Below are 27,435 nucleotides of genomic sequence, written 5' to 3'. Positions count from 1 at the left end.
AACTACAATCAGCAAATATGAAAACGTCATTAATTATGCAGAAAAAGAAATTAGGTTTCTCTGAGATACAACTTCCCCTTTAATTCAGTTTTCCCATAATTAGGAGTAAATGATACCTCACCTTGCCTACCAAATTTTAAAGAAAAATAATAGATTTACATGGACGCAGAACAATGTAACTGACAAAGAATAGATGTGTATTTCCTTCAACAGTGCCTCTTTCCTGGTATTGTGGGACACATTCTGTGTGCCATAAGGAGAACTTACTTGATCATCAGGGACAATAAGGGCATGTGTGGAGTCTTCACCAACTGAAGAATGCCTTAAACTGCCCATGGAGGTATGTCGGACTGCAGGGCAGGTTGTGGCCTCTGCAGGGAAGCTATGGAACCCATTAGGAAACCCTGGAACTGTGTATCCTAGAGCTGCAGAAATATGATATTAACATTAAAGGATTATCATGATTACCAGAATTCCAGAACTTTAAATTAGACTATATATCTACAAAGAAAGCAAGGATTCTCTGTCCAGTAAAGGTAAGGAACACTGGGATACTGTGCATCTTAAAGATCAAGCCAGATTATTTCCCATGGTGAAATGCTGAATTGCCTAGAACACAGAAGCTGTAACCAAGACACACATTAAGAACCTATTAATTTTCTCACTGATACATTCTACAATAACTTTGAGAGTTCCAACTGAAATTACACAGAAGTCTGCTTAGAACATATCTGAAATCTGCTATTTAAACAGTACCCTTGGAAACTGTTTACAGTTTCACACAAGCATACAGTTTAAGGTTTTATGATAAGCATCCCACATGGGACTGGATTAACTGCTAACATAATCTACATGGTGATTTATCATATAGACAAGGATATCAACTGAAACTGGGCCCATGAGTGGTCTCACTTTATTAAGAGTGAATAATAATAATAATAATAATAATAATAATAATAATATACTGATGCAAGATAGTGAATTGCCTGCATGGTACTATATTATTAGATTGGTATACTGGAAAAGCAGACTGGCCTTCTGGTTTCAGGTATGAGCATTGTACAAGAAAATGTGATGCACCTGCCGAATAGTCCAGTTCCTAGTGGAGTAAATCACAGTTCAGATAAAAAAAATACGTAAATGCATTAGCTAAAATGTAACTATGGCTGCATCCACACTGCTGAATAATCTGGTTTGACCCACTTTAGCTCACATGACTCAGTGCTATGGAATTCTAGAAATTGTAATTTGCTGAGGTATCAGAGCAGAGCTCTGGTGCCTCAACAAATCACAGTTCCCAGCATTCCATATCTCTGAGCCATGGCATTTAAAGTGGAGTCAAACCAGATTACTTTGGCAGTGCAGATGCAGCCTATGTCTCCCCTCTCTGCCAAATAGCAGGAGAATCTTACTATTGGGTGTCTGGGGTGTCCGAGGCAGTTCCAGTTCAGCAGCATGACTGTTCCTTGTGATGACAACAGGCTCCTCCACCACATTAATGCTGTTACATTGCATCAGGTCCTGCAGCAAGTTAAAAATCTCCTCTGCTCTTGAGCATTTGAATGCAAAAATTCCTAGGCAAACGCCAAAATGGTATTGAGAAAAAGAATAGAAAGATTAGTTTTTATACCAGCTTGATAGATATGAACTTGAAAGGACAGCATTTCATTTACAATATATGGATTACGTGCAAATCAAGATCTAGAAGCCTGATGTTAAGAACATATCTTGCCTTATGAGGTTTGTTTGTTTGTTTGTTTGTTTGTTTGATTGATTGCTTTTCTGCTCTGCTTGGCAGATATCATCAGGCCCACAAGGAAAGTTCAGCATAAAGACAATATAGAAGAGAACCTCTTTAGGGAAACAGTGCTCCCTGGGGTATTCTTGGTCCCAGACCATTTAAGACATGAAAAGGAAAAATACATTTCTTTGTTGTGTACAGTATGCAAAGGGATTTTGCAACACCTTTGAGACTAACTGTGAAAAAGCAGTTGTAACATAAGCTTTTGTATATCCTCAGATTCATGAAAGTAGACCAAGTCTACAAAAGCTTATGCTACAACTTCTTTTGCACAGTTAATCTCAAAGATGATACAAGATCCCTTTGCATACTGATATTCCAGACTAACATGGCCATGTCTCTAGATTTTGTCTAGGTTTTTTCTGTACATTTTCTTCAGAACAAATCAAACAGGAAAGGGAGGACTGACTTGTTTCATGTACCACTATGTTCAGGAAAGAATACATTCCATAAAGTATTTGTACATATTTAAGCACTCCTCATTGACATAAACATACAGACTGCAAATTGTCTTGTCCCAAGCAGAGGACAATCAACAATTTCAGACTAATGAAACTGAATGCTTTTTCATTACAACCATGCTATTGGGGCTTTTTCATCCTAAACAACTTCTGAACAAATAATTCAGATTCCATTTCCACCCCTGGCTTTATCCATTCACCCCTGACATAGCACAGTCGAAAAGCGGGAAACATAGGTCTTTACCATACGGCGGAAACTGGGGGGAATTGGAAGGTCAATGCAGTGTGATCCCAGATACAATCATGCGGATTCACATTATTGTGTGAGAGGTTATCACACGTAATTGAGGTCAATGCTACATCAATTTGAACCCAATCCAGGATCAACCGAGAGATGTGTAAATTTGGGGAAATACAGAATTTACAAATCCTGTTCCACTCCAAAGTTGCATTCAATTCAAATTTGCCAGGTATGGAACACATGTTTCGATTGCCCTTGGATTGCCTTCAAAAGACTACAATTCCCAAGCTCCTTTGCTGGCTGCAATTTTTTTCCTCTCTCCCTCTCTCCCTCTGGGTGTGGGGGGCTTTTCTCTCAGCCTCTCGGAGTACTTCTGGAGTTGTTTTGGGGATGTAGCAACCCTCCCCACAGAGACACACACACACTGCCTCCCTTCCTCCTCCTCTCAGCCCTATTTCTTTCCCTTTGCAAAACTCATCCTCTCCAACTCGAGGGAAGGGATTGGCTCTCTCTTTCTCTCTCGTGACCCTGTCACAAAGTTTTCTTGGAAGGTTTATTCAGATAGGGTTTGTCATTGCCATTTTCTGAGGAGGCTGAGAGAGTGTGACTTGCACCAGGTCACCCAATGGGATTCAATCCCTGCCTTCTAGAGTCATAGTCAAGTACAAGGTTGCTTTGGACTGATTTTGAATGGGTGAATTGCACAAATAATGTGAAATAAGGGGTAATGAATGAACAAATAACGTGAAACAAAGCAAAATCACAGGAACCGGAGGCAAGCCCCACCAGAAGTGTAAAAAGGTCACGATCTGATTCTGCCCTCACTGCGCATGTGCAGGGATGCTAATTCGAATTCTAGACTACGAAGTGTATGTACTCATACAGTCCGTCCTCGCCTTATGCGGGGGATCCGTTCTGGATCCCTCCACGTAAGGCGAATTCCGCCTATGCTCGAGCCCCATTGAAAACAATGGAGCTCGTGCGCGGTGGCGCGGTGGCGTGGGTGCGCGTGGGGCGCAACGGGCGCGCGCACCCATTCAATTGAATGGGACGCGCAGCCCCTTCCGCCCCGCGCGCACCCCGCGGCTTGAGCGCGTATGCTCAAGGCCGCGTATGGCGCGCCCGCGTATGGCGTGGGTGCACTGTATGATAATTTATTTTGCATTTGCATTATTTTGGCTTTGGGATGGGCGCTGTGTTCTTCTGTGGTGTGATAACCATCCACATACTTGTGTTCATTTCTGAATTGGCCCTACTTTCTTTTCTTTCAAAATTGAGAGACATTCCTCCCATGTGATAACATTCATAGTAGAAAAAAAGAGGGAAGGGAGAAAGTGAGAAGGGGGAAGACTGAGGACTTAATAAGGTTGTTATTGCTAGTGTTACTACGTAAATCTTGGTGCAGCTTTTGAAATACACAATACTTTAATAACACCACCAGATGTAAGAGCAAAATGTAGTAAGAAATAAGGACAGAGTAAACCCACAACAGTAGGGGTATGGCAAAAGGAACAGAACAGGCCATTTCCCATCTCATTTGTCAGCAAAATTTGAGGGCCTGATCCCTTCCTGTGAATCAATCTCTTTATTGATTTACATGAAGTGAAACTGGTACAAGAGGGAGAGAGAATATATCAGTTTGATAGTATATTAAACTGCAACACTATCCCTCCGCCCAGTAAAGTATTCCTATCAATTGCCTGACTATGTTGAACAAGCCAATCGGACACAGGCACGCACCAAGTACGCACAAAAACCCCATAGCAACAAGGACAAGAACATGGCAACGACAGTTGCTATTCTAAAGAAAACTGTTCTTAGTGATGTTTTCCTTTTTCTTTTGAAAGCCAGATCATACACACATATCACTCCATTTCTACATTATCTTCCCTAGTATAAAAGGAATGGCCATTCAAATAAAATAAGTTTGTACAACAAGGGCACAAGGGAAATAAAGGGGGGAAATATAGTTGAGTGGGGAAAAAAACCACTCATGGAACCTCTTTACAGACCAACAAAACAGCAGAGCACATGGCCAACATAATACAAAACCTTCCTTTCTAGCTCACACGGTTTTAAACTAGGGGAGGGCTAGATGTTATTGTTTTTGTCTGGGGATTAATTTACGCATTAGAATCGTGCAGACAGAAATTGCTGGGAGAGATCGGTGCACTGCTCTCTTACAACTTTCAGATGGGGAGACAACAAGAAACACCCCCATACTCCCTCTTTCACTCCCTTTCCCCATATAATACATGGCATTACATTAAAAGGATACTAATGTAAAGCATATCTACCATAAACTACTAGCTCTTTGTAGGATAGAAACTGAAACTACAAGCTTAAAGAGGACTTGCAGATCATGGTTATCTGATCTGCATTTATCCATACAGAACTGCTGCATGTAAAACATACCTCAGCTGACCCTTGCTCATGGTTCTTAGGCTCTACAGACAGTAATCTCAAGGAATATAAAGGGATGGGTTATATTCGGTGACAGGGAATATTCTGCCCATTAATTCCAATTGTTCACTATTCTGTATCTGGTTTTCTAACTAACTTTAATTAAAACAAACCACCATTTTCAAAAGGAGTAAGTATGGCAGAACTGGGTTGCTCTCAAGTTAAAATGAAAGATTTCACTCTGTACAAAGGAGATGGACTTTAACAAAAGATTAAGCAAATTCATGGAGGATTTCTCTATTAGCCATGATTGCTAAAAATGGAACCCCATGTTCAGAAGGCACTATACCTCTGAAAACTAAACCCTGAATACAACAAGGCATGGTTAATTGAGATACATTTCATTAGCCTCCCAGGAACATCTGGCTGACCATTAATGGACACAATCTACAAGAATGCTGGCAAACACTAGACTTTCATTATAGGACTATATCTCCTACAAATAACAATAATGACTAAAGCTGAGGGGAGCTGCAGTCCAACAACATCTAGACTACATATTCTACACCTTTGTATTAGATTTTTTTTAATCTGACCTAGCAAGAAAGCATTTATCTTCTTGTGCTATGGTGTCACCGCCAAAACTGGGCTGTCTCATCCAAGATCTGCTGAATTTTAAAATCTGATATAATTCAACAGTGAAATAGGACATATTAAAAAAGCAATCTCATACCTGCTATTAGATTACCAGTGCACCTGAAAAATGAGTGATTTCATAGTTTATCACATTAGAGATCTCACTGTTGTGAGACTTAACACAGCCACAAATAACCAGATTTGGAGGGAAAGGCTACTATATCATAATGATTATACATGATGTTCAGAATCAGCATTCTTTCTGAATGCCATTTGCTGGGGAACATAACTGTGAGAATGCTATTTTACACATAACCTGCTTGTGGGATTCCCACAGGTATTTGGCTTGCCATTGTGGTAACAAAATGCTGGATTAAATGCTTCTTTGGCCTGCTCCAGTACAGCTCCGCTTCTATTCTAATACCAACATTTACTTAAAACCAGTAATATAAGTTTATCCTCTGTGCCCCAATAAGACAGAACTGTTTCTACACAAGAACCACATTTGCTGCATGCCCCAGTGTGGGGAAAAAATGGTTATTTGCAATCAGAATACTTGGAAGCCATTGTCACTGGTCAGAAATCAACATACCCTGTCCAGTCAGGCAGCGGCGTCCACTCTCAAAGGAGAAGAGGTTCGAGTCATAGCCATATCGGCGTAAGCAGAGGTATGGCCACCGAACAGCATCACGTTTGTGCGTGTGCAAAACAAGCTCCCTCTGTGTCAACTCCATAATCCCTGAGCCCAGCTCATTGCCCTCATCATCAACATTTGTCACCTGAAAAGCAAAAGCCACTCTGGAGTTCCAGGCATTATGCCAAAGAGCATATTAGTAGGCAGAGCAGATACTGTATAAAATCATTTGCTGGCAAATTGTGTTTGTTTAGGAAAGTACACAGGTTCAGCAATCCTTCCTTGATACAATCCCTTTTGGTCTTGTAAAATGATGAAATCCTTTAAAGGATGATTTTAACTACTGGGAGACTGTATCAGTGTGATACAACTTGAGACTGTGAGTCCAACACATGAAAAGTTTCCAGATCACTTATATTGGCAGCAAAGACTTATGGTACATGCATTTGGTTTTAATATCTTAGTTGTATTTTGGAAATAAGCATACGGTAAATCTACCTAAAACTCAATGCCGAACATTACGTTAGTTGCCTAGGAGGTAAAACCACCTAGTGTACAAGAAAAGTAGCTGTGATAATATGTTGCAGCAAGAATAACAAAGTGTCTTGAGGCATCTTTTAAACAATACATGTTTGTTTTTGCTACAACTGTGATTAAAACTGGGCAATCTTCCTTTTGAGAGCCAGTCAGACAGTACCTTTAATAAATCAGCTACAATATCACAAAACAGTGAGCAAGCTTTCAGGTCCGTCAGAACTCTTCTAAAGGTATATATTAAGTGTGTGTGTGGTGGTGGGGGGGGGGGGGGTGCATGTCATTTCATAAAAGAAAATACAGTTTCCTCTTTCACAGAATGGGTGAATCACATGGTCAAAATATTACTACCATACCAAAGACATACAGAAAGCAGGACTGTTTGCAAATTTACGGGACAGCAAGAAACTCAAGAACAGTAGGTTTAAACTCCTTTAATGTCTCATTGGCATTAAATGGCAGAATGCCTTCATTCATTTTAACTAAAGCTAGCAACAACAACAACAACAAAAGACTTCGTGTAAGGTGAATTCATGCAAGTTACCTTAAATTTGGTGGGGTGGTTGTCTGGAACCCTGTCTTTGCATGGGCAGCTACAACAAGTCCCCATAGTGTCAGCACACTGGACAAGTCCTAGAATGCAAGAAGCGAAAACAGTATTTTGAAGCTTGAAGACTAAAACACATCCCATCTCCACTCACCAAAAGCTTGCAGAAATGTCAAAATTCAACTGTGCAGAGAAACAGGGAAAAGCAGACAAGGTGAGCAGCAGCAGAGTGGCAAAGAAGGGATTTGTTTATCGATTACAATTATTTTTAAACTGAGGACTGCTCATATTCCATCAGGGTTGAGAAAAAAAATGAAAGGGCAACAGATGGTGACTAAAGGAACAGCTCAACTACTCTTGGACAATTTAACTGCCTAGACTGTTTAGGACTTCTTGAGGAGGATTTTTTTTCATTAGGCCCTATAACAAGATTTCAGAGGCAAAACAAGAAGGGACAATAAAATTTCTGGATTTTCATACCTTGCTTAAACCTTACCCAGCCATGGCCGTTAGTAGTTTTTATGGGGAAGGAAGAAATTCCCACTTCTTTCCCCACAGCCCTCTGCTGGGTGTCATAGTAACTAGAACGTCAAGAAGACACCTACACCTTCATAGGAACCATGTCATCTTTCACCTGATGAAAAAGTCAAGAGAAACAGAATGAAGTTGCAACATTTGGTATTCAAAAGGCTGAAATCCCAAAGGTCAGCAATTTTTGTTATCATAATTTTCTTCTTCAGGATTTCAGATCAAAATTCTGCAACCTAATATACACAGGTTTATGTTAAGGGAGAGGGCAGAAAAAAAGGCTTTGATTAAAAGAAATGTTACTTTAATAATTTATAGGTTTCTGGACTACCGGTATTTCTCTACAATTCTATGATTTTATGATTCTCTTTCCCAAAACATAGGGAAAGATATACCTTTATGCTGAGTGAGATTTTTTTTTTTTAATTCCATGAAGGAAAGAATGAGAAGGCTTTTTAAAATGGTAACTGAGAAAGTTGGGCATGAAGGCTCCCTGATCCCTTCTCCTTGGGTAAGTGTTAACTCATATTGTTTGGGAACATCTGAGGAAGTAGACCAAGTCTATGAAAGCTTATGCCACAACTTCTTTGTCATAGTCTCAAAGATACTGCAAGTTCCCTTTCAATACTAAGTAAGAATTATTGGGTTTTGTAGCTACTTGGGCTGTCACTGGAATTTGGGAATAAAAGCCAAGGACTGTTAGGCTCCTTGGATATTGTTCACCTTTATTTTCATTTGGACACTGTTTTTAAGAGTCAATCAAAATGGTTTAAATTTCAGTTATTACAAAACTATAAAATTAACACTTAGTTAATTAACTTGCTGTCTTCCTTACTACCAACAATCAAAACAATTAATAAATATAACAACTAATGAACAACAATTACCTGACCATATCTGGCTAGTTAATGGAGAGGAAACAGTACATAAGCAAGTTAAAACACAATTTTCTTGTGTTGATTTGAGGCTAATTTGTGACAAAGCAGAACATTTAAAAATTTCAAAACACATTTAAATATGCCAATTATATCTGAGAGATTAAAAAATACACACACATCAGATTGCTGTGGGATTTGGGGGGCAATGAGAATAATGAGCAACAACCATGATTCTATTATTCTATGAATCTAACTAGAAAAGATTCTAAACCAAATTAATTAATAAAGTGAGATAATAAAAACAGGGCAGCACAACCATCTCGAAGAGACAACAATATATTTGAGGTCTAAAGAGAATCTTCAGATCACTTAGCTGTTTACTGATCATAGCTTTGAAATCTTCCAATACTGTAGATAATCCTATGTCAATTTTTAATACTCAATTCTCTTGGTGAAGTGACTGGTTTTAACACCTTTAAAAAAGAAGGTGAACAACTAGCAAGCCTATAGCTTCCTGAACATTCAACAGGAACAGTATCCGCACATTCTTGAAGCTCACCTGTCTTCCATGTTTTTGCTGGCTGTTTTCCCTGCTGTCTCCAGCTTGGCTGTAAATTACAGCTTCTTTGTGCAGGGCTGAAGTGCCAAACATTCTGTAATCAATTAATTTACAATAAATATCACTAATATTTGACAGAAAAGCCCTTAAAATGATACTCTTAATGAGACTCAGAATACTTTCACAATGGCAATGTGTACAAAAACATGCCGAATACAGAATAATGTTAAACTAATATGGAAGAGGAAGAAATGGAATTGTAACATATTAAGGAAATTTGAAACAAAATATCAACAACTCCTTTGAATAGATTTGACAAGGTCTCCCATGACACTTGCAAACAAGCTAGAAAAATGTGGGCTAGACAAGATAAGGATTGATAATGTCCAGAACCAATTGAATCCCCCTTTTATTATTTTTATTATTTATGATTTGTTTTTAACTTTGATGTATTGTTATGTACTTTTTAAACATTTTTTTACTATTTAATTTTATAGTTGGGAGGGAGGGTTGGGTTGGGGTTTTGTGGGGCTTGATGTTTTTATTGTTGTATATTGTATTTACTTTGTTGATACCCGCCTCGATCCTCAATCGGAAGAGGCGGGATATAAATAAATTATTATTATTATTATTATAACTGTTACATGGATTTGTAATTGGTTGACTGGCCGAAGCCAAAGGGTGCTCAACAATGGCTCCTTTTCATCCTGGAGAGAAGTGACCAGTGGGGTCCCACAGGGCTCTGACCACAGGCCAGTTCTATTCAACATCTTTATCAATGATTTGGAGGACAAAATTGGGGGAATACTTATCAAATTTGCAGATGACACCAAATTAGGAGGAATAGTTAATACACCAGAGGACAGGATCAAGATTCAAAATGACCTGAATAGACTAGAAAGCTGGACCAAAGCTAACAAAATGAAATTCAACATGGAGAAATGTAAGGTACTGCACTTAGGGTGGAAAAATGAAATGCGCAGATATAGGATGGGGGACACCTGGCTGAATGAAACTACGTGTGAAAGGGATCTGGGAGTCCAAGTAGACCATAAGTTGAACATGAGTCAACAGTGCAATGCGGCAGCTAAAAAGGCCAATGCAATTTTAGGCTGCATCAATAGAAGTATAGTGTCTATATCCAGGGAAGTAATAGTGCCACTGTATTCTGCTCTGTTCAGGCCCCACCTGGAATATTGTGTCCAGTTCTGGGCACCACAATTTAAAAAGGACATTGAGAAACTGGAGTGTGTCCAAAGGAGAGCGACTAAAATGGTGAAGGGTCTGAAAACCATGTCCTATGAGGAATGACTTAGGGAGCTGGGTATGTTTAGTCTGGAGAAGAGAAGGTTAAGAGGTGATATGATAGCCCTGTTTAAATATTTGAAGGGATGTCATATTGAGAAGGGAGCAAGCTTGTTTTCTGCTGCTCCAGAGACTAGGACCCGGAACAATGGATGCAAGTTACAGGAAAAGAGATTCCACCTCAACATTAGGAGGAACTTCCTGACAGTAAGGGCTGTTCGACAGTGGAACAAATTCCCTCAGAGTGTAGTGGAGTCTCCTTCCTTAGAGGTCTTCAAACAGCGGCTGGATGGCCATCTGTCGGGAATGCTTTGATTGTGATTTCCTGCATGTCAGGGGGGTTGGACTGGATGGCCCTTGTGGTCTCTTCCAACTCTACGATTCTATGATTCTAACTGTATAGACAACCCAATGATTTCTAGGACAGCAAGATTCTGAGGGCACTAATTAAACAGCTTGCAATCAAAAAGATTCTCCACCCAACATCTTTAACTCTACTGAAAGAAAGAGAGCCATCTGTGGGGCGTGCCTTTCATTGTCATGGTGCTTTTGCAAGGAGAAACATGTTTTCAAGTGGCCTTGTATCCTATTTTACCCACACATCTGACTGTATTTAAATACCACAGGAAGCTCTCAGTGGCAGCAGGTTTCTGTACATGAACTGAACTAGCCACAAAACCTTCCCAGAAGTTAAATCCATGTTGGAAATGTGGGCCCAGTGTTATTCAACATCTTTATCAATGACTTGGATAACAGAATTGGGGGCATACTTAGCAAATTTGCTGATGACACCAAATTAGGAGAAATAGCTAATACTCCAGAGGACAGGATCAAAATTCAAAATGACCTGAATAGACTAGAAAGCTGGGTCAAAGCCAACAAAATGAAATTTAACATGGAGAAATGTAAGGTACTGCACTTAGGTGGAAAAATGAAATGCACAGATACAGGATGGGGGACACCTCGCTACATGTGAAAGAGATCTGTGAGTCAAAGTAGACCACAAGTTGAACATGAATCAACAGTGTGATGTGGCAGCTAACAAGGCCAATGCAATTTTAGGCTGCATCAATAAAAGTATAGTGTCTAGATCAAGAGAAGTAATAGTGCCACGCTATTCTGCTCTGGTCAGGCCCCAACTGGAATATTGTGTCCAGTTCTGGGCACCACAACTCAAAAAGGACGTTGAGAAACTGGAGTGTGTCCAAAGGAGGGCGACTAAAATGGTGAAGGGTCTGGAAACCATGTCCTATGAGGAACGACTTAGGGAGCTGGGTATATTTAGCCTGTAGAAAAGAAGATTAAGAGGTGATATGATAGCCCTGTTTAAATATTTGAAAGGATGTCATATTCAGGAGGGAACAAGCTTGTTTTCTGCTGCTCCAGAGAACAGGACTCAGAACAATGGATGTAAGCTACTGGAAAAGAGATTCCACCTCAACATTAGGAAGAACTTCCTGACAGTAAGAGCTGTTCGACAGTGGAACACACTTCCTCGGAGTGTAGTGGAGTCACCATCCTTGGAGGTCTTCAAACGGAGGCTGGATGGCCATCTGTCGGGGATGCTTTGATTTGGATTTCCTGCATGGCAGGGGGTTGGACTGGATGTCTCTTGTGGTCTCTTCCAATTCTACGATTCTATGATTCTAGTCCATTCCATTCCTTTCTAGCCCCTTCCCTTCACATTTGTTCAATAATAATTGAAAGATAACCAAAGGTACGAAAAATATATTTTTGTTTAAAATTCCAAGATATTTCAGAACCATATATTAAGAGTTGGAAAGCTGTCCACTTTGCTCTGGTAGAGGGAGGCTTAGCAGTAACATACAGCCAAGCAAACCTTCAGTCAAGGTAGCATCCTCAAGCAGAAGACAGTATTACCAAGCTTACAGATAAGTGATTATGTTTTGTGGTTGGTACCAACTGTGTAACTTAACATTAATAGCTCCCTGTACGGTTAAGATACATTTGATCATTGCCTTCAAGCACTTTTGTCTGGTGCAAAATGAATACTTGCTACCTGAAAAATGCCAACTGCAAACCAGGAATGTGCACTCCCTCCACAGTAATATCCTCCTTCCTTTCACAGCATCAGCCAAGGTTCTCTGTTACAGCACACTAACCAAATCTATGTTCTCTTAAAAATGGTTTGCAAATCAGCTTCAAACTGTGTCAATGTTAAATGATTTACAAAGAAGTCACATCTATGCAAAATCATTGTTCATTTTGGGAAAAGACAAAAATCCACACACACAGAAGAAACGAATAATGCAGCTATTTACAAGTCAGGCTACCAATCTGCAAACCATCATTTGCAGCCAGACAGCCAGGGACGTAGCCAAGGGGGGGGTTCTGGGGGTCCGGACCCCCCCTTCCATTAGAAAAATGAATGGTGTGTGCTGCTGCGCCGCCGCACTCAAGCCCCATTATAATGATGGCACTTAGTCTGGACCCCCCCTTCCTAAAATCCTAGCTACGTCCCTGAGACAGCATTATATTTGTATCAGGTCTCAGGGCAAGAAACATTGCAGACATTGACCTTAAAACTTCCCCTTTCTTTACTTATACAGGATAAACTCCACCTCTAAAAAAATCCATACCATTCAGTTTAAGAACCCTCTATTTTTAAAAATTTTGGGGTTTTTTGTGTTTTTTTTACATCTGAAATCACAATGTTTTTTTTTCCTTGGGGTTGCTGCCTTTAAACAAAAAAAGGTCATTTAAATCTATATAATATGAAATATGTTTTATTCAGTAGAGTTGGAAACCAGTGAAAGGACAGGAGACTACAAATGGAGAAGATGCCATAAGGGTCATTGAAATTTTCCTACGCAAAAAAAATCACAGGCAGAAAGGCCTTACTATTACACAGATATTATAACCACATGGAGCAGATGCTAAAATAAATTGGAAAGTATTTAAAACTCAAGCCATAATACTTAATGGCAGCTTTTTGCACATCTGCCTACAATGGTATAGTTTTGAAATGCGCAATAAATTCCTTTAGTTCAGTGGCAAACAACATTTCTGCGGCCAAGAACAAAAGATCTAAATGGGGCCAAAATATTGTTGAAACATTTAACAACTTTATCATTAATGCAATCTACTTTGCAGAAAGGTTTTAAAAGTACGTTTCAAGAATAAAGCTATGCTCTCACTGCTACAGATTAAGAAGAAATATATCCCATCTGCAGAATGACGCTTGGCCACTTTTGTTTTGAGAGATTCTCTGAACAACAATCTGGCAGTCTGTTTCAAATATACAAACCAGTCCTCTTTACACAACAGTACACAACATAACTGATAAGCAGTTGATCTAAAACAGTGAGATTAAAACTATTCTCATTCATGATGTTTATCTCAACTTCTTATGGCTGCAAAAATCTTTCAATGTTTTCTCCTGTTCTGTGCCCTGTACCAGCTACTTCCTCTATCTAATAGCATTACCAAGATATACAAGTTGAACAAATACTGCTGTCCTTTACTGAAGACATCTAACATGTCTCTGACACCTGCTAACTGTGTAAGTAACCTTACTTTGCTCTCTTCAGAATGCACTTCACTAAGGTTGCTTCCACACTGCATTAATGCAGTTTGACATGGTTTTAACTGTCATGGCTCCATCCTATAGAATCCTGGGATTTGTAGTTTGTTGTAGCACCAGAGTTCCCTCACAGAAGGTAAATATCTCTCAAAACTACAGATCTCATAATTCCATAGCACTGAGCCATGACAATCAAAATGGTATCAAACTGCATTAATTCCACAGTGCAGATGTAGCTTAATTCTAACTGCAAAAATGGAAAGTAGAGAGTTCTGTAATGCTGGCCTGATGAGATCCCAAACAACTACATGGCCAGCAAGCAGAAGGCTATAAACAAGATTATTCTTGTGCAGACTCTGTTGCCTGTAGCAAAAAGTAGAACTGAGTAGTGGCTTTTATTCAAAAACACTCATTGTTACAAAGTATGGAAATATGGTAAACTTACTAAAACCTCAAAGTGGCTTTATATCTTGATGGAACCTGTTGAGTTTGTGACAAATCTGCTTTGAATTCCTAATAACGCAGCAATGTGTGGTTAAAATCTCATGTTGAAGAGAAAGGTAAAAGGTTCCAACTCTTCAGCACATTACAGTAACATATATATAGCTAACAGAGATTAAGTGTACTATGCAGATCTGCTGCTTTTGCTCATAAAAAACATAATATATCAGACTTCTATTGATCAGGTTAATAGATCTTCAGTTCCCTGTAAAATTATACATTATCTCTGGTTTTAATTACCTCTACCTCAGCTTTATGTCCACTGTTATTTAATCCTTGTAGCAGGGGCATCATGGAGGGATGCACCAGGTAGCAACTTAAGGGGGGAAGACACTTTTCCCCAAACATCTGCCTTTGGGCAGAAACAGACTTTGGCATTCGCCTGTGTCCCTTTAAATTGTGAGAGCTCAATGCAAGAGATGGTGTGGGTGGAATGAGGCTCAGTGGGAAGACAAAGGAGAGGCCTTAAAGATTTTTGGGGGGAAATTGAAAAATTAATTTTAAAAAAAAATTTCAAAAATTTCTTTTAAAAAATCACATCTAACCAAGTTTTTACTTTAATCACATGAAACTCTGCACATCTAAATACATTTGAGCCATGCACATGACATTGTAATTTAAAGGCATAATTAAAAATTTTCTAATTGTTTATGTTACAACTATTTTTATTATTTTTATTAGTTTTTATTTATTTATTTATATCCCACCTTTCTTCTGGTATAGGAACTCAAGGTGAATGTTGCCATTACATTCAATGATATATGGGAGTTACAATTTGAGTAACGTTACAGTACTACAAAAAAACATTACTAAGGATTCTGTATGGTGTGGTATGGGAGGAGGTCAATGGATGGGGCAATTCCATGAGTTACCGTACCAGACGCCAATCCTAGTGACGCCACTGCTCTGTAGCTATGCCCATTTTGACCCTCCCCGTTTCTTGCCTTATGACATTCCATTTGTTCAGAACATATACAAATGCTTTGACAACCTGAGCCTTGAAACAAAAATAATGTACAGTGAGCCCTTGGCATCCGCTGGGGTTTGGTTCTAGGACCCCCCACCCTAATAATTCTCAAACTGTGGTTGGTAGAATCCGTGGATAAAGAGGGTCAACTGTATAAATATAAGCACTAGAACTTAGTAAAGAGCCCGTACAGACAGACCAAAATAAAGCTGCTTCAAGTCACATTGGAGGTATGCTGTTTAAATGATGCATACGTCCTAAGAGGCTGGAAGCCACACCAAAGCCACACTCCAGTCCTAATGACTGGAGCGCAGCTTTGGCACAGCTTCTGGCCTCTTAAGATGTGTGTGTGTGTCATTTAAAAAGCATACCCCCAAAGCAGCTTTATTTTGGCCTGTCTGTACCGTCCCAAAGATAACTAAACTGAGACTGTTGGCCATATCATGAGAAGATTGATTCACTAGAATAGATAATAATGCTTGCTAAGGTAGAAACAGTAGGAAAAGAGGAAGAACACATTCTAGATTTTTGTTGCTGTTAATAGCCCTTAAGTCAATCTCAACTCATGTGACCCTGTGGATGAGACATGGACTCAATCAAAGAAGCCATGGCCCTGAGCCTGCAAGACCTGACCAGGGCTGTTGGCAATAAGGTGACTTGGAAGTGTCTCACATAGCGTTACCATAATTCAAAGTGAACTTGACAGCAATAACAATAACGCACACAATTCTGGCATAGTCATTTTGAGTATACGATTTGGATATTTTGGGGGGAAGAATCTGGATTTTTGTTGCATAAGTTAGATAAAATATAAATGCATTATGCTGAGGGAAAGACACTGAAATGGCAGCTGCCACCAACTAGTTAATCAGATTTACTGTCTTCAGACCATGGCCTTTGCAATGCATCTCTCAGAATTATAAAACAGTGAATTTTCAGAAAATGTCCCAGAGTAGATTCTTCAAATAAAAATGCAAAAGTCTCAGTCTGTGCCTATTAACACAGGCACAAACATATATAAGTCTATTTTCTTATTCATAGGAGCAATTATACTCAATAACTCAATTCATAGGAGCAGGACCAACCTTTCAATAAACATAAACAGAAGTATACAGTAAAGCTGGAAATGTTATACACTTTCCTGTAAGTCCCTGGATTTAATATAGGTTACTTCAAAATTGATAAGCACAGGGTTGCATTGTTTGTCACATTTGATGGAACCATTTTTTAAAAAAACTTTTCTGTTTCTTAACAATTCATGACTTGTCACAGGTTATTTAGCCTTCAGATTGACACATCAAACAGCTCTGTGTCGTTTTCTGATTCATGAAGATGACTTTCTAGTGGTTAAACATTCATTGGATTGGTTGTTTTGAAAGGTGTGGTGCAATTAACTATGTCCAATGGTAAATAACAAGCCTGTTTCAAATGTCAGCATGGAGTAATGGTTTCCGCATTGGATACAGGGTACCCCGGGTTACGAATTTAATTCGTTCGCCGCCGCGTTCTAACCCAAATCTTCGTAAGCTGAAAAAGCCATAGGCGCTATACGAAGCCGCGATTTCGTGTGCGAAAAAGCGCCAAAAGCACCAAAATTTTTTCGTAACCGAATAACTTCGTAACCCGGAACAGTTTTTTTCAATGGATTTTTTCGTAACCCGGAAATTTCGTAAGGCGCGCATTCGTATCCCGGGGTACCACTGTATCTGAAAAGGGTTGAATCCCCACACAGCATAGAACCTACTGGGTGACCCTGAGCAAGTCACGCTCTCTCTGCCTCAGAAGAACAATCAACCCTTCTGAACAAATCTTGCCAAGATGATCCTGCAACAGGTTTACTTTAAGACTGCCTTAAAGTGAACAACTTGAAGGGACACAGCAGCAGCAGCAGCAAGAACGATTCTATGATTTCAATATTTTCTTTAGCTCTGATCCATTAACCCCTTAACAATTTAGAAACGTATGGATCAGCTTCTTCTGAACTCAAAGTCTGGGCATGTTACTCAGTTCAATCTACAACAAACTTCACAATCTCATATCTGGAACAATAAGGCAAGCAATTTATATTAATCTGCTAAGAAAGTGGAATGAATAAAAATGCAGAACATCCTCAACATGCTTCTGTCCTCAGCAGCCTGAACATGTCTTCTGTTTGCTTACAGACTTCCATGTGTTTATCTGGAAAGGAGGACCCATCCTGGAATGTGTTTACTGTACTACGCTAGGATGATGGAGCGAGGCCACTGGAGAGTAACAGGCGAGCAGCACAATGACGGTGGTGATTCATCAGTACTTTTACAAAATTAGGCACTGGCCAACTGTGTACATACTTAGTACACCAAGTGGTAGGCAAAGCAAGAAATGCTACGGTGTTAAAAGAAAAGGGGGAGGGAAATCACAGTGATGAAAATGTCTTAAAGGCAATGCTCTGAAGGTGCAGCTGAGAATTATGAGAATATAGTCCCTGAAGCAATGGTGTGTGTGTGGAGGAGAAGTATCCCAACCAATATTGATCAATAGCAGAATAATTAGAAAGAAAGGGGGGAATGAATACTGCAGGGTGAATGGAGGCAGCTGCTGTTGTCTTAAGGATGGAGAGAAAGCAGGATGACCAGACATGTCCTCCTTTCCCAGGACATGTCCAGGAGGAATTTCAAAATGTCCTCCATTTTGAGCACGACTAAGAATCATGAATTTACATTTATATGGGTGCTTCTGAGCTCAGGGCAACCAGATGTCCTCCTTTTCCAGGACGAATCCTCTGTTTCAGCCTTCTACCAGGAAAATTTCAAAATATCCTCCATTTAGAGCATGACTAAGAAGCACGAACTGATAGACAGATTACCATAGTTTTTGAGGATTATCAGGATATGTGGCTGGGTTCGGAAGAGGTTATTCTGACTCTTCCAGAACACAGCCACATGGCCTGAAAAACCCTCAAAAAAACTATGGATGCCAGCTGCGAAAGCCTTCGACTTCATGTTGACAGATGACCATTTCTAGCTTCTCTTTTGCAACAGCCTACATTTCTCTGGAATGCCCTCCATGCCTTGTCCTCCTCTGCAGTTATGACATCTGGTCACCTGAGAGAGAGAGAGAGAAGAGAGAGATGGCTCTGTTGGAGGAGAGAAGGTCACCATTTGCATCCTTCTGTCCTAGGACATGCCCTCCAACCATTACAACAACATTAAACAGATTTGATAATCTGAGTCTTTAATGTCTTTTTGTGTTGCCTCCGCAGAAGCAAAGTGAGATATCCAGGGAAGCCAATGCTTAATAAAATTAACAGATGTAGAGAGATCTCTTGAAGCACCTTTGAGGCTTAACTGAAAGAAAGAAGTTGGCAGCAGGAGCCTTCCTAGACTTCAGTCTGCTTCCTCAGATGCATTTGGATATGATGATGATGATGAGAGGAGATGATGATGATGAATGTAGAGCCATCTCTCGATAAATGTAGAGATCTTGTAACACCTTGAGACTTAACTGAAAGAAGACACTGGCAGTGTAAGTTTCTTTGAAGTCTACTTCCTCAGATGCATTGGATATAATATAATAATAATAATAACAACAACAATAACAACAATAAAGCAGAGAGATCTTGTAACACCTTTGAGACTTAACTGAAAGACAATTTGGCCACGTGAGCTTTCGTAAAGTCTACTTCCTCAGATGCATTTGGATATAATATTAATAATAGTAATAATAATAATAATAATAATAATAAATGTAGAGATATCTTGTAGCACCGCTCTGGGCCCCACAACAAACTCCAACTCCCAGAATTCCATAGCCTTGAGCCAGAGACAGTTAAATCGGTGCCAAACCGGGTTTCTCTCCAGTGTGGATGCAGCCTTGGTGTCGGAAAGGGGTGCTGGTTGCAGGGGTGGCTGGCGGGCAGGGTTGACCGGGGCCCTGGGGCGAGGGAAGGGAATGCAGGAGGAGACCCCGAGGGAGAAGAGGGGAGCCATTACTGGGGCGCTGTCCAGGCGCTGAAGGGGCACCCCTCTTCCCCCGGCGACGGCGACGGCGACCCCGTCCTGCCTTTTGCCTGCCTCCCCTTCAGGCCAGGGACGACGACGACGACGCCGCGGAGCAGCGAGTGCGCGGCCGCAGCCTAGAGCGTCGACTTCCTGGTTGCTTTCGACGCCATTTTCCCCCCTCTCGCGCCTCCTCCTCCTCCTCTCCTCCTCCTCCTCGTGAGAGTGAGGCAAAGGAGAAGGAAGGAGGCGCTGTTGCTGTTGTCTTCAGGGGAACACAGACAGAGGGCTTCAAGTCATTCCCGATTTATGGCAACCGTAAGGCTGCCACATTACAAGTTTTCTGGTAGGATTTTTTTTCCAGAGGGGAGTTGCCATTGCCATCTTCTGGTGCTGAGAGAGTGTGACTCACCCAAGGTCATCCAGTGGGATTCCTGGCTCCGCAGGGATTCAAACCCTGGTCATAATCCAACAGTCAAACACTATGCTGAGAGCTCCTGCCATGTGCCTGTAGAAAGAATTATTCCTCCTAGTGTGGCTAAGGGTGCATCTGCTCTGCAGAATAATGCTGCTTGACACCACTGTAACCCCATCCTATGGAGTCCTGGGATTTTGGTGAGGCACCAGAGCTCTCTGACAGACCAGGCTGAATACCTGCCCAAACTACAAATCCCAGGATCTGTAGGATAGAGTCATGGCAGGTAAAGTGCTGTCAAACTGATTTAATTCTGAAATATGAATCACCCTAAGGGTGCATCTACTGTAGACATAATGCTGTTTGTCATCACTGTAGCTCCATCCTATGGAATCCAGGGATTTGTAGTTTTACAACTTTTTATCCTCCACCCAAGAGTGCTGGAGCCTCTACAAAAACTTCAAATCCCAGGATTCTGTAGAACAGAGTCATGGCAGTTAAAATGTGTCAATTATCTCTACAAATGCAGCAGAGTTAACTATTGCAACAGCCCATAATGGAGACTGATTGACATTGCGCATGTGTGGTTGAGCAAATGCTAACATTTTGGTCAACAACCTCCATAAAGCTCATTGCTATCAATCCCATATTACCAGGGGAGGGCATCTGAGATAGCTATAAAAGTATCGCTATAATCCAATGCTGTTTATTATACACCTACAAAAAGGATGGAGAACATTAGGTCTTTAAGTCCTTCAGCAAGAGATGCAGTGGTTTTGGTTAAAGGCGCCAATTCTGACTATTGGGAAGGATAGCAGTCGAGGCCTGAGTGCTGCATGATGGGGTGAGCTCCTGTCACTAGTCCCACCTTCTGCCAACCTAGCAGTTTGAAAGCATGTAAATGCAGGTAGTAACAGGTACCACTTCAGTGGGAAGGTAACAGCATTCAGTGCAGTCATGCTGGTGCCACATGACCATCAGAGCAGTCCTCAGACAACGCTGGCTCTCAGCTTAGTAATGGAGATGAGCATTCACCATACTCTGTTACAGCTAGACATTCATGTCAAGGGACTACCTTTACCTTTTAAAGTCATTCAGCACAATTCTGCTGGAAGTGAGCATAGAGTTTGTGTTAGAGAACGAAGTTCCTAGAGAAAACACTTCTCTAGGCATTGTATGTCCTCCAGCATGATTCTATGATCAGCTTCTGGCAGATGTTACCTTCTGGGAGATGTCAACTTCTGGCCGTAGAGTTACACTGGAGGACCTGGAGATTCCTAGAGAGGTTTCAGGTAAAATGCATAGTGAGGTTTTTTTTAATTTGTGGTTTCTCCACATTCATGGGGCCCTTCAGTCCTAATCCCAGTGAATGTGGAGGGACCATCGTACATGCCTTTATTCCTCCCCCCCACACACACACACAGGCAAGTGAAGGTTGTGTTTCCATCTGTGTGGAGTCTAAAAATGAAGCACCCCTATGGTCACGTTCTATGTTCTAGCACCACCAGAGGGCTCTGTGTGACTGTCCAGAGAGAGGACGCCTCATGAAGGCAATGGAAGTGGTCAAATGCAAAACTAGAGTTTTTTCCCAGTCCTCAGGGTACTGGGCTTGATTTACCCAGAGTCAGCCTTGGAACCTGATTTGAATGTCAGAAATCAGTACTAAAGATAGATCAATTTGTGGAATAATAATGAAGTGTCATTTAGCATGTGTAGCATGACCTCCAGGCATGTTCATTAAGGTACAGGACATCTCTCCCCCAAAAACATTCTCCTGTATCAGTTTCAGTTAGTGTGTTTGAAAGATTTAGAACAGTGTCCCCAAACTTTGCTCTAAGATTTGTGGACTTCAACTCCCAGAATTCCAGACTATTGGCCAACATGGCTGAGGCTTGTGGGCACTGAACTCCAAAATCTCTTAAAGGGGCACAGTTTGGGGACCACTGCTTTAGAATATTAGGTTTAGGAGACAAGTTATCTGAATGACCATATGTCCTTATATAAGTCTTATATAAGTCTGTCCAAGTCTGAAGTCCTCCGGAGAGGGTTTTCTTTTAGTCTCTCCTTTGTCACAGGCCCATCTGTTGAAGACATAGGAAAGGGCCTTCTTGTGACTGCTCCTGATGTGGAATGTCCTCTTACAGAAATTCAGGCAGTCCCTTCTCTGCTCTGCTTTCTTGGGAGTGGAAGACCTTTTTATTTAAGCAGCATTTTTACAATAACTGGATGTGCATTAGTTTTTTTAATGGGTGGCATTTGCTTTTTTTTACTGTACTGTTTTAAACAATGTTATGCCATTTGAAATTATGGGTGTTTTGTTTTGTTGGGAGAAAGGCAAAATATAAAAAATAAAAATGTCTTATCAGGGCAGGCTTGGTCAGTGGTAAGAGAAATACCCACGTATGCAGTGATTTATGAATATTTGACTGTTTTGGAAAAGCTGAACTCCCATCAGCCCACACAACAGCATTAAAAACTCACTGGGTGACTTGGGCGAGTCACACTCTCTGCACCTCAGGACGGCAATTACAAACTGAATAAACTTGTCAAGAAAACTCTATGATGGGTCACCCATATTTTGAAGGAGATAGCCAATGTGTTTGCAATATCCCCAAATAGATTCACAACTATAAGCCAGTTATTTAAAACCAGGAGCAGATTTACTACCCCACTGACATGGGAACAACCAACTGCCACTGGCATGTGTGGTGCAGCTTGATCTTCAAGCTAAATTGCTGCTGCAATTACATGATCATCACCAAACTGCACTGAAATTCCACTTGGCAGATAGATAGTGGCTCATTGACAGACACACTTTCATCACTTCTGTTGCCAATTCATTCAATGACCATGTTGATAAAGGGGACAACTACAACTGTCAAGTGACAGTTTGTATCCCACAACCAATCATTACTGCCCTTAATACGCAAATTCAAGGCAGTACCATCACTTTATCATCTTTACATTCTGTGAACAGTTCTGATGCCTTGCATCTAAATGTGTGAACTGTTTTCATTGGAATAGTATTATGTTTGAGGTGATGATATAAAACCTCAAACAGTGTGCTTGAAACTGATGAATTGCATGGGGTGAATCAGCTGAATTGGCCCTTGGAATAAGAGCAGAGGTTGAATTTAAACATGCATTGCCTTTAGCTCTATTATGCTTATTTTCTCCACCTAACATGTAGTTCTCTATTCCTATAGTATACTCCTCCATTTATGACACTTCAGGAATCTGAGCCTAGACATTTTACTCTTTAGACTACAACTTCCACAATACCTAGCCAGTATGGCCATTGGGCTAAGGGAATCTTGGAGTTGTTGCCAGGGGAGAACTTTTTAGCAGATATAGCCCTAAACAAACTGGCACTTTGTGCTGGCCTGGGCCTGAAAGTAGGGCTAGATAAAGCTGAGCAGTTACACGCACCCAGCTCTACTTTCGCCACCTGTGCGCCATCTTGGCACGTGCCCATCCATATGGGTGCGCCATGATGATGCACAGGTATCAGAACGCCCAAACAGCACGGCTGGAAGGGGCGTCATGGCGTATGAGTATTCCTATAGTGCCCCTTCAAAGAAGCTGCCTAGAGCAGCTCTTTTAGGGAGTGGATCGGTGTGACAGTGTGCGGCTGCTGCGGCACAACCAGGAGCAAAGACGGGCCCGCCACTGTATAGCCCCATAGCTAAAGCAGAAGAGGCTTCTTTTAAAGGGTACAGCATAGTGCAGCGGTTTGAGCATTGGATTATGACTCTGGAGAGTAGGGTTGGAATCTTCACTCAGCCATGAAAACCCACTGTGACCTTGGACAAGTCACACACTCACAGTCTCAGAAGATGGCATGGAAAAACCTTCTGAAGAAACTTGGCAGGAAAACGCAGAGATAGTTTCACCTTAGACTTGCCTTAAGTTGGAAATGACTTGAAGGCACACAACACACACACACACACACTAGCAGGATAGGGGATTTCATAGGAGAAAGCATTGCCCATTTCTCTGCAACCTAGGCTGAAGCAATGTGAATCTAGAGCCCACCTCCCAGGAAAAAAATCGAGAGCAAGAACCTACAGTTATAATGAATGACACAACAACCCTGACACAGGGGGTGTTCCCACTTAATATTGAAACGATTAAAAACAACGTTTTTAATAAAACCGATTCAAAATAACCCTGGTGTTATCTCGCGTTCCGAAACGCGTTATTCTCGTTCCCATCTGGTTATTTAAATCGAAGTTTTTACCTGCAAGCTTCCTACTTGGCATGAAATCGGTGTTTTAATAAAGCGATTCTTCTCTTCCATACCTTATTTGAGCTGTCAATCAATAGTACGTCAGAATGACGTAACGTTAACCCGGATTATTTGGAAGCGATTTAACTTTCGTCAGCGTTTCCATTTCATTGACCGTTGTGAAATGAGTTATTTTGGCGGTTTTTTTTTTAATGAACCAATCAAGGCGCTTAAACGATCAAACATCATAAGCTCTGTCAGCCTTATAACATTTTCCCTCCGAGTTTAGTAGGAAACCCAAGCTCTTTCCAGAGGAACTATGGGATAGGTTTGCATGACAGCATCCCCTCTTCATGTCTCCCAAGACAGCCAGGCAGAATCCTTCACAGAGCCCAGAGATCAATGGGGAGGCTTCTGGCAAAGCGAATTTAGTAGGAAACCCAAGCTCTTTCCAGAGGACTATGGGATAGGTTTTCCAGGGCAGCATCCCCTCTTCATGTCTCCCAAGACAGCCAGGGAGAATCCCTTCACAGAGCCCAGAGATCATGGGGGAGGCTTCTGGCAAAGCAGGGAGGGAGCACTCTTCCCAAAGATTCTCTTTCCAGGGTTGGAGGAGAAGGCAGATTCCGTTTGAGAAAGAGAGGGAGAAAGGCTCTATCCCCCCCCATGATCAGAGCCCTTCCCTGTCTGGGGAGAGATCAGAGCCCAAGCGGGCAGGGAATGCTCTTTGAGAGGAGCCTTCCCTTCCTGCCTCTCCTCCGTTAGAAATGGGCTCTCCCCACACAGAGGGGAGGTTGCAACCACTGGGAGAAGCCTGTAGCCTTTGCAGATGCAGGCGCTTAAAGCGCTGAAAGAGTAACGGCCTGTAAACCATTAAATAAAAATAAAAATAATCCTTATCTCTTGTTGAAAGACCACAGCGAACAAAGGGGTGAGGAAGCAAAAATGGCGACAGCCACGACGGATGGGACAGAAAGGGCAACCCCCCCAAGGAAGCCCCCACCGGTCTGCCCTCCCATCCATCCAACCTGATTCAAAGGCTGTCGTTCCATTTAAATACTCCGGTTCAACTCGAATCAATGGAAAAACGTAGGTCGGACCCTAGTGTTTTTTTTAACACGTGTTAAATGAGGAAAAATTCGATTTAAATTTTTATCCCGCTCTACGATCGATTTGTAGTGGGGACGATTGCGGGTTGCTCTAGAACCGTTCTAGGTTTAAATCGGATCCTATATGAACGCCACTCCTTGGATTCGATTCAAACGCGGGTTTCCCCTAGTGGGAACATCCCCACATAGAGAGTATTCTAAGAGGAAAAGGACCTTCTCCCAATGCAGCCCAAAGGTTGGATGGCTTAATTTGTCCCTTTGCGTGTGAAAAAAGAAGAAACATTCAGAGGCATAGACGGGTACATACCAGAATGTGCTGCACCCATCTCAGGTCACAACAGTTGTCAAACAATTGACATTAATTCTTCCAAAACAGATGGAACACCACTCACAACACAAATAGTCCTCTTTATAGTTTCTTGCCAACTACTACATGGGGCCTTCTCTCCTATCAATTTGTGCTGGCAAAATATTTAGTTTTCTCTTTAAAAATTCCCCATGGCCTTGAAGCCGTTTAAAAAGAGGCGTGCCTCTGTTTCCTGCTCCATATGTCTTGTTTATAACTATCAGATATACCCACTCAGCACAGAGTGAGACTCTCAGTAGTGTTAATTAATATCATAAAAAATAATAATGCACAATATGTTACACCACGTCAAGAAAATGCCTAGACAGATTATGCAAAATGATGTCTGTGGGTTGCTTAGTTCTACAGAGACATCCATCAGCTCTTTACATGTGCCAAGTTTAAGATCAATGCAGACTTTTAAAAAAAAAACTTGTATGAGTAGATTTGTGATAGCCCAACATTTTTTTAAATCCCTCTGAAGTAAGTGTTTTCTCTGTTTCAGCCCAATCTGCTACAGAGGATATGCTTATTATGTTATGATTTTAAATGTAAGTTTGGAACAAGGTGCTTAGACAACACTAGTTTGCAGACAAAGCCAGACGGTTCCCAGAAGGAATTTATCTGTAAGTTTAAGTCAGGTATATGTAAATAAAAGAACTCTTTGGGTCTAAGACAAATCTGGAGGGGAAATACAAAATATATTATGGTTTATTGTGACAACTCAGGTGTGTTACAGACCGCCGAAAAGCGGCGCCTGTACCTGCCCCTTTCCCCAGAGTATCAGGGCCTCAGTGGTCAGAACGGCAGCCGCGGAGGCCCCGATCCGCCGCTTTCCAGGCCGTGGGAGGACACCCCACGGTGGCGGAGGAGGAGAAAGGGGCCGCTTGGCCCCTTTCTCCTTGCGTTGCTGGGCGCAGCCATCTGAAGGCTGCGCCCAGCAACGCAAAGCAGCAACACAAACCAGGAAGGAGCTTCAAAACGGAGCTTCCTTCCTGCTCCGCGCAAAGGGCGCACTAAGCACCCTTGCGCAGAGCGACGTCCGCACTGCCCTGTATAGAGGCAGCGCGGTCGTGACGTCGTCATAGCGGCCTCCATGTAGATGGGGCGCCGCCATTTTGTACGGACTCAGTCCGTACTAGAGTTAGGGGGGTGCGGAAGCACCACACCTTCCTAACCCTAGTACGTACTAAAAGGCCCGTCTGTAACGGGTCACAGTTATGTAGTGATCCCTGTACCTTGGTTTTTATAGCTCAGCCCCATTGATTCAATGGACCTTACCACACTAGCAAAATCCCATTCAGAAACAGAATTTAAAGTAGGTTTTAAAAAAACCACACAAATGCGGGAAGTTTATCAAAGGACATTCCTGCAAATGTGAAATAACGCAAAAATAAACCAAAGATAAAACAAATAAAAATGGCAGCTTTTTACTTTCAGGAAGTTCCAAAAGTTGTGTCTACTTCAGTAAGAACTAATAATAGGATTGAGACCAATTACTGTTTAGCTTTAGTCTCTGAATCGAACTGCTCCCAACATCAGAAATAACTCTTCCTCATATCAGAGGGACTAGCAAACTTCCATGTTTGGCTAGTAATGATCCAGCTGCTATCATGGAACAGGGCTTCAAACTGTGCAGTCACCTGTCTTTAGTATGTCTAATACTTGGTTTATTCCTGCCCATTGTTTGCAGTGCAGTACAATCAGGATTATTAGGTTTAGTTTACATTTTAATGAAGTTTAAACTCTGGCTTTCCCAGATGGACATTTTTATCTTACTTTGAAGCATCTGGAATTAGAAATCTCAGAACTGATTCATAG

The 27,435-nt window shown here is 41.3% G+C and overlaps 1 protein-coding gene across 3 annotated transcripts in view; it reads right to left on the bottom strand.

Moving 5' to 3' along the window:
• FRS3 (fibroblast growth factor receptor substrate 3) overlaps positions 1 to 27,435 on the bottom strand; it is a 52,006-nt gene that overhangs the window by 5,994 nt on the left and 18,577 nt on the right. The window contains exons 2-7 of one of the 3 annotated variants that reach the window (XM_042462139.1): positions 9,223 to 9,316; positions 7,738 to 7,891; positions 7,255 to 7,343; positions 6,135 to 6,321; positions 1,413 to 1,574; positions 268 to 425 (exon numbers count right to left, since the gene is read on the bottom strand). In XM_042462139.1, the coding sequence (XP_042318073.1) occupies positions 268 to 425; positions 1,413 to 1,574; positions 6,135 to 6,321; positions 7,255 to 7,320 (573 nt within the window). In that variant the 5' untranslated portion in view covers positions 7,321 to 7,343; positions 7,738 to 7,891; positions 9,223 to 9,316. The other 2 variants (XM_042462141.1, XM_042462138.1) reach the window with 2 other exon arrangements.

The sequence above is a fragment of the Sceloporus undulatus genome, chromosome 4 (assembly GCF_019175285.1).
Source record: "Sceloporus undulatus isolate JIND9_A2432 ecotype Alabama chromosome 4, SceUnd_v1.1, whole genome shotgun sequence".
NCBI classification, from domain to species: Eukaryota; Metazoa; Chordata; class Lepidosauria; order Squamata; family Phrynosomatidae; genus Sceloporus; species Sceloporus undulatus.
Note: the sequence above shows the minus strand (reverse complement) of the source record. Positions and strands in the feature narration are given on the sequence as shown.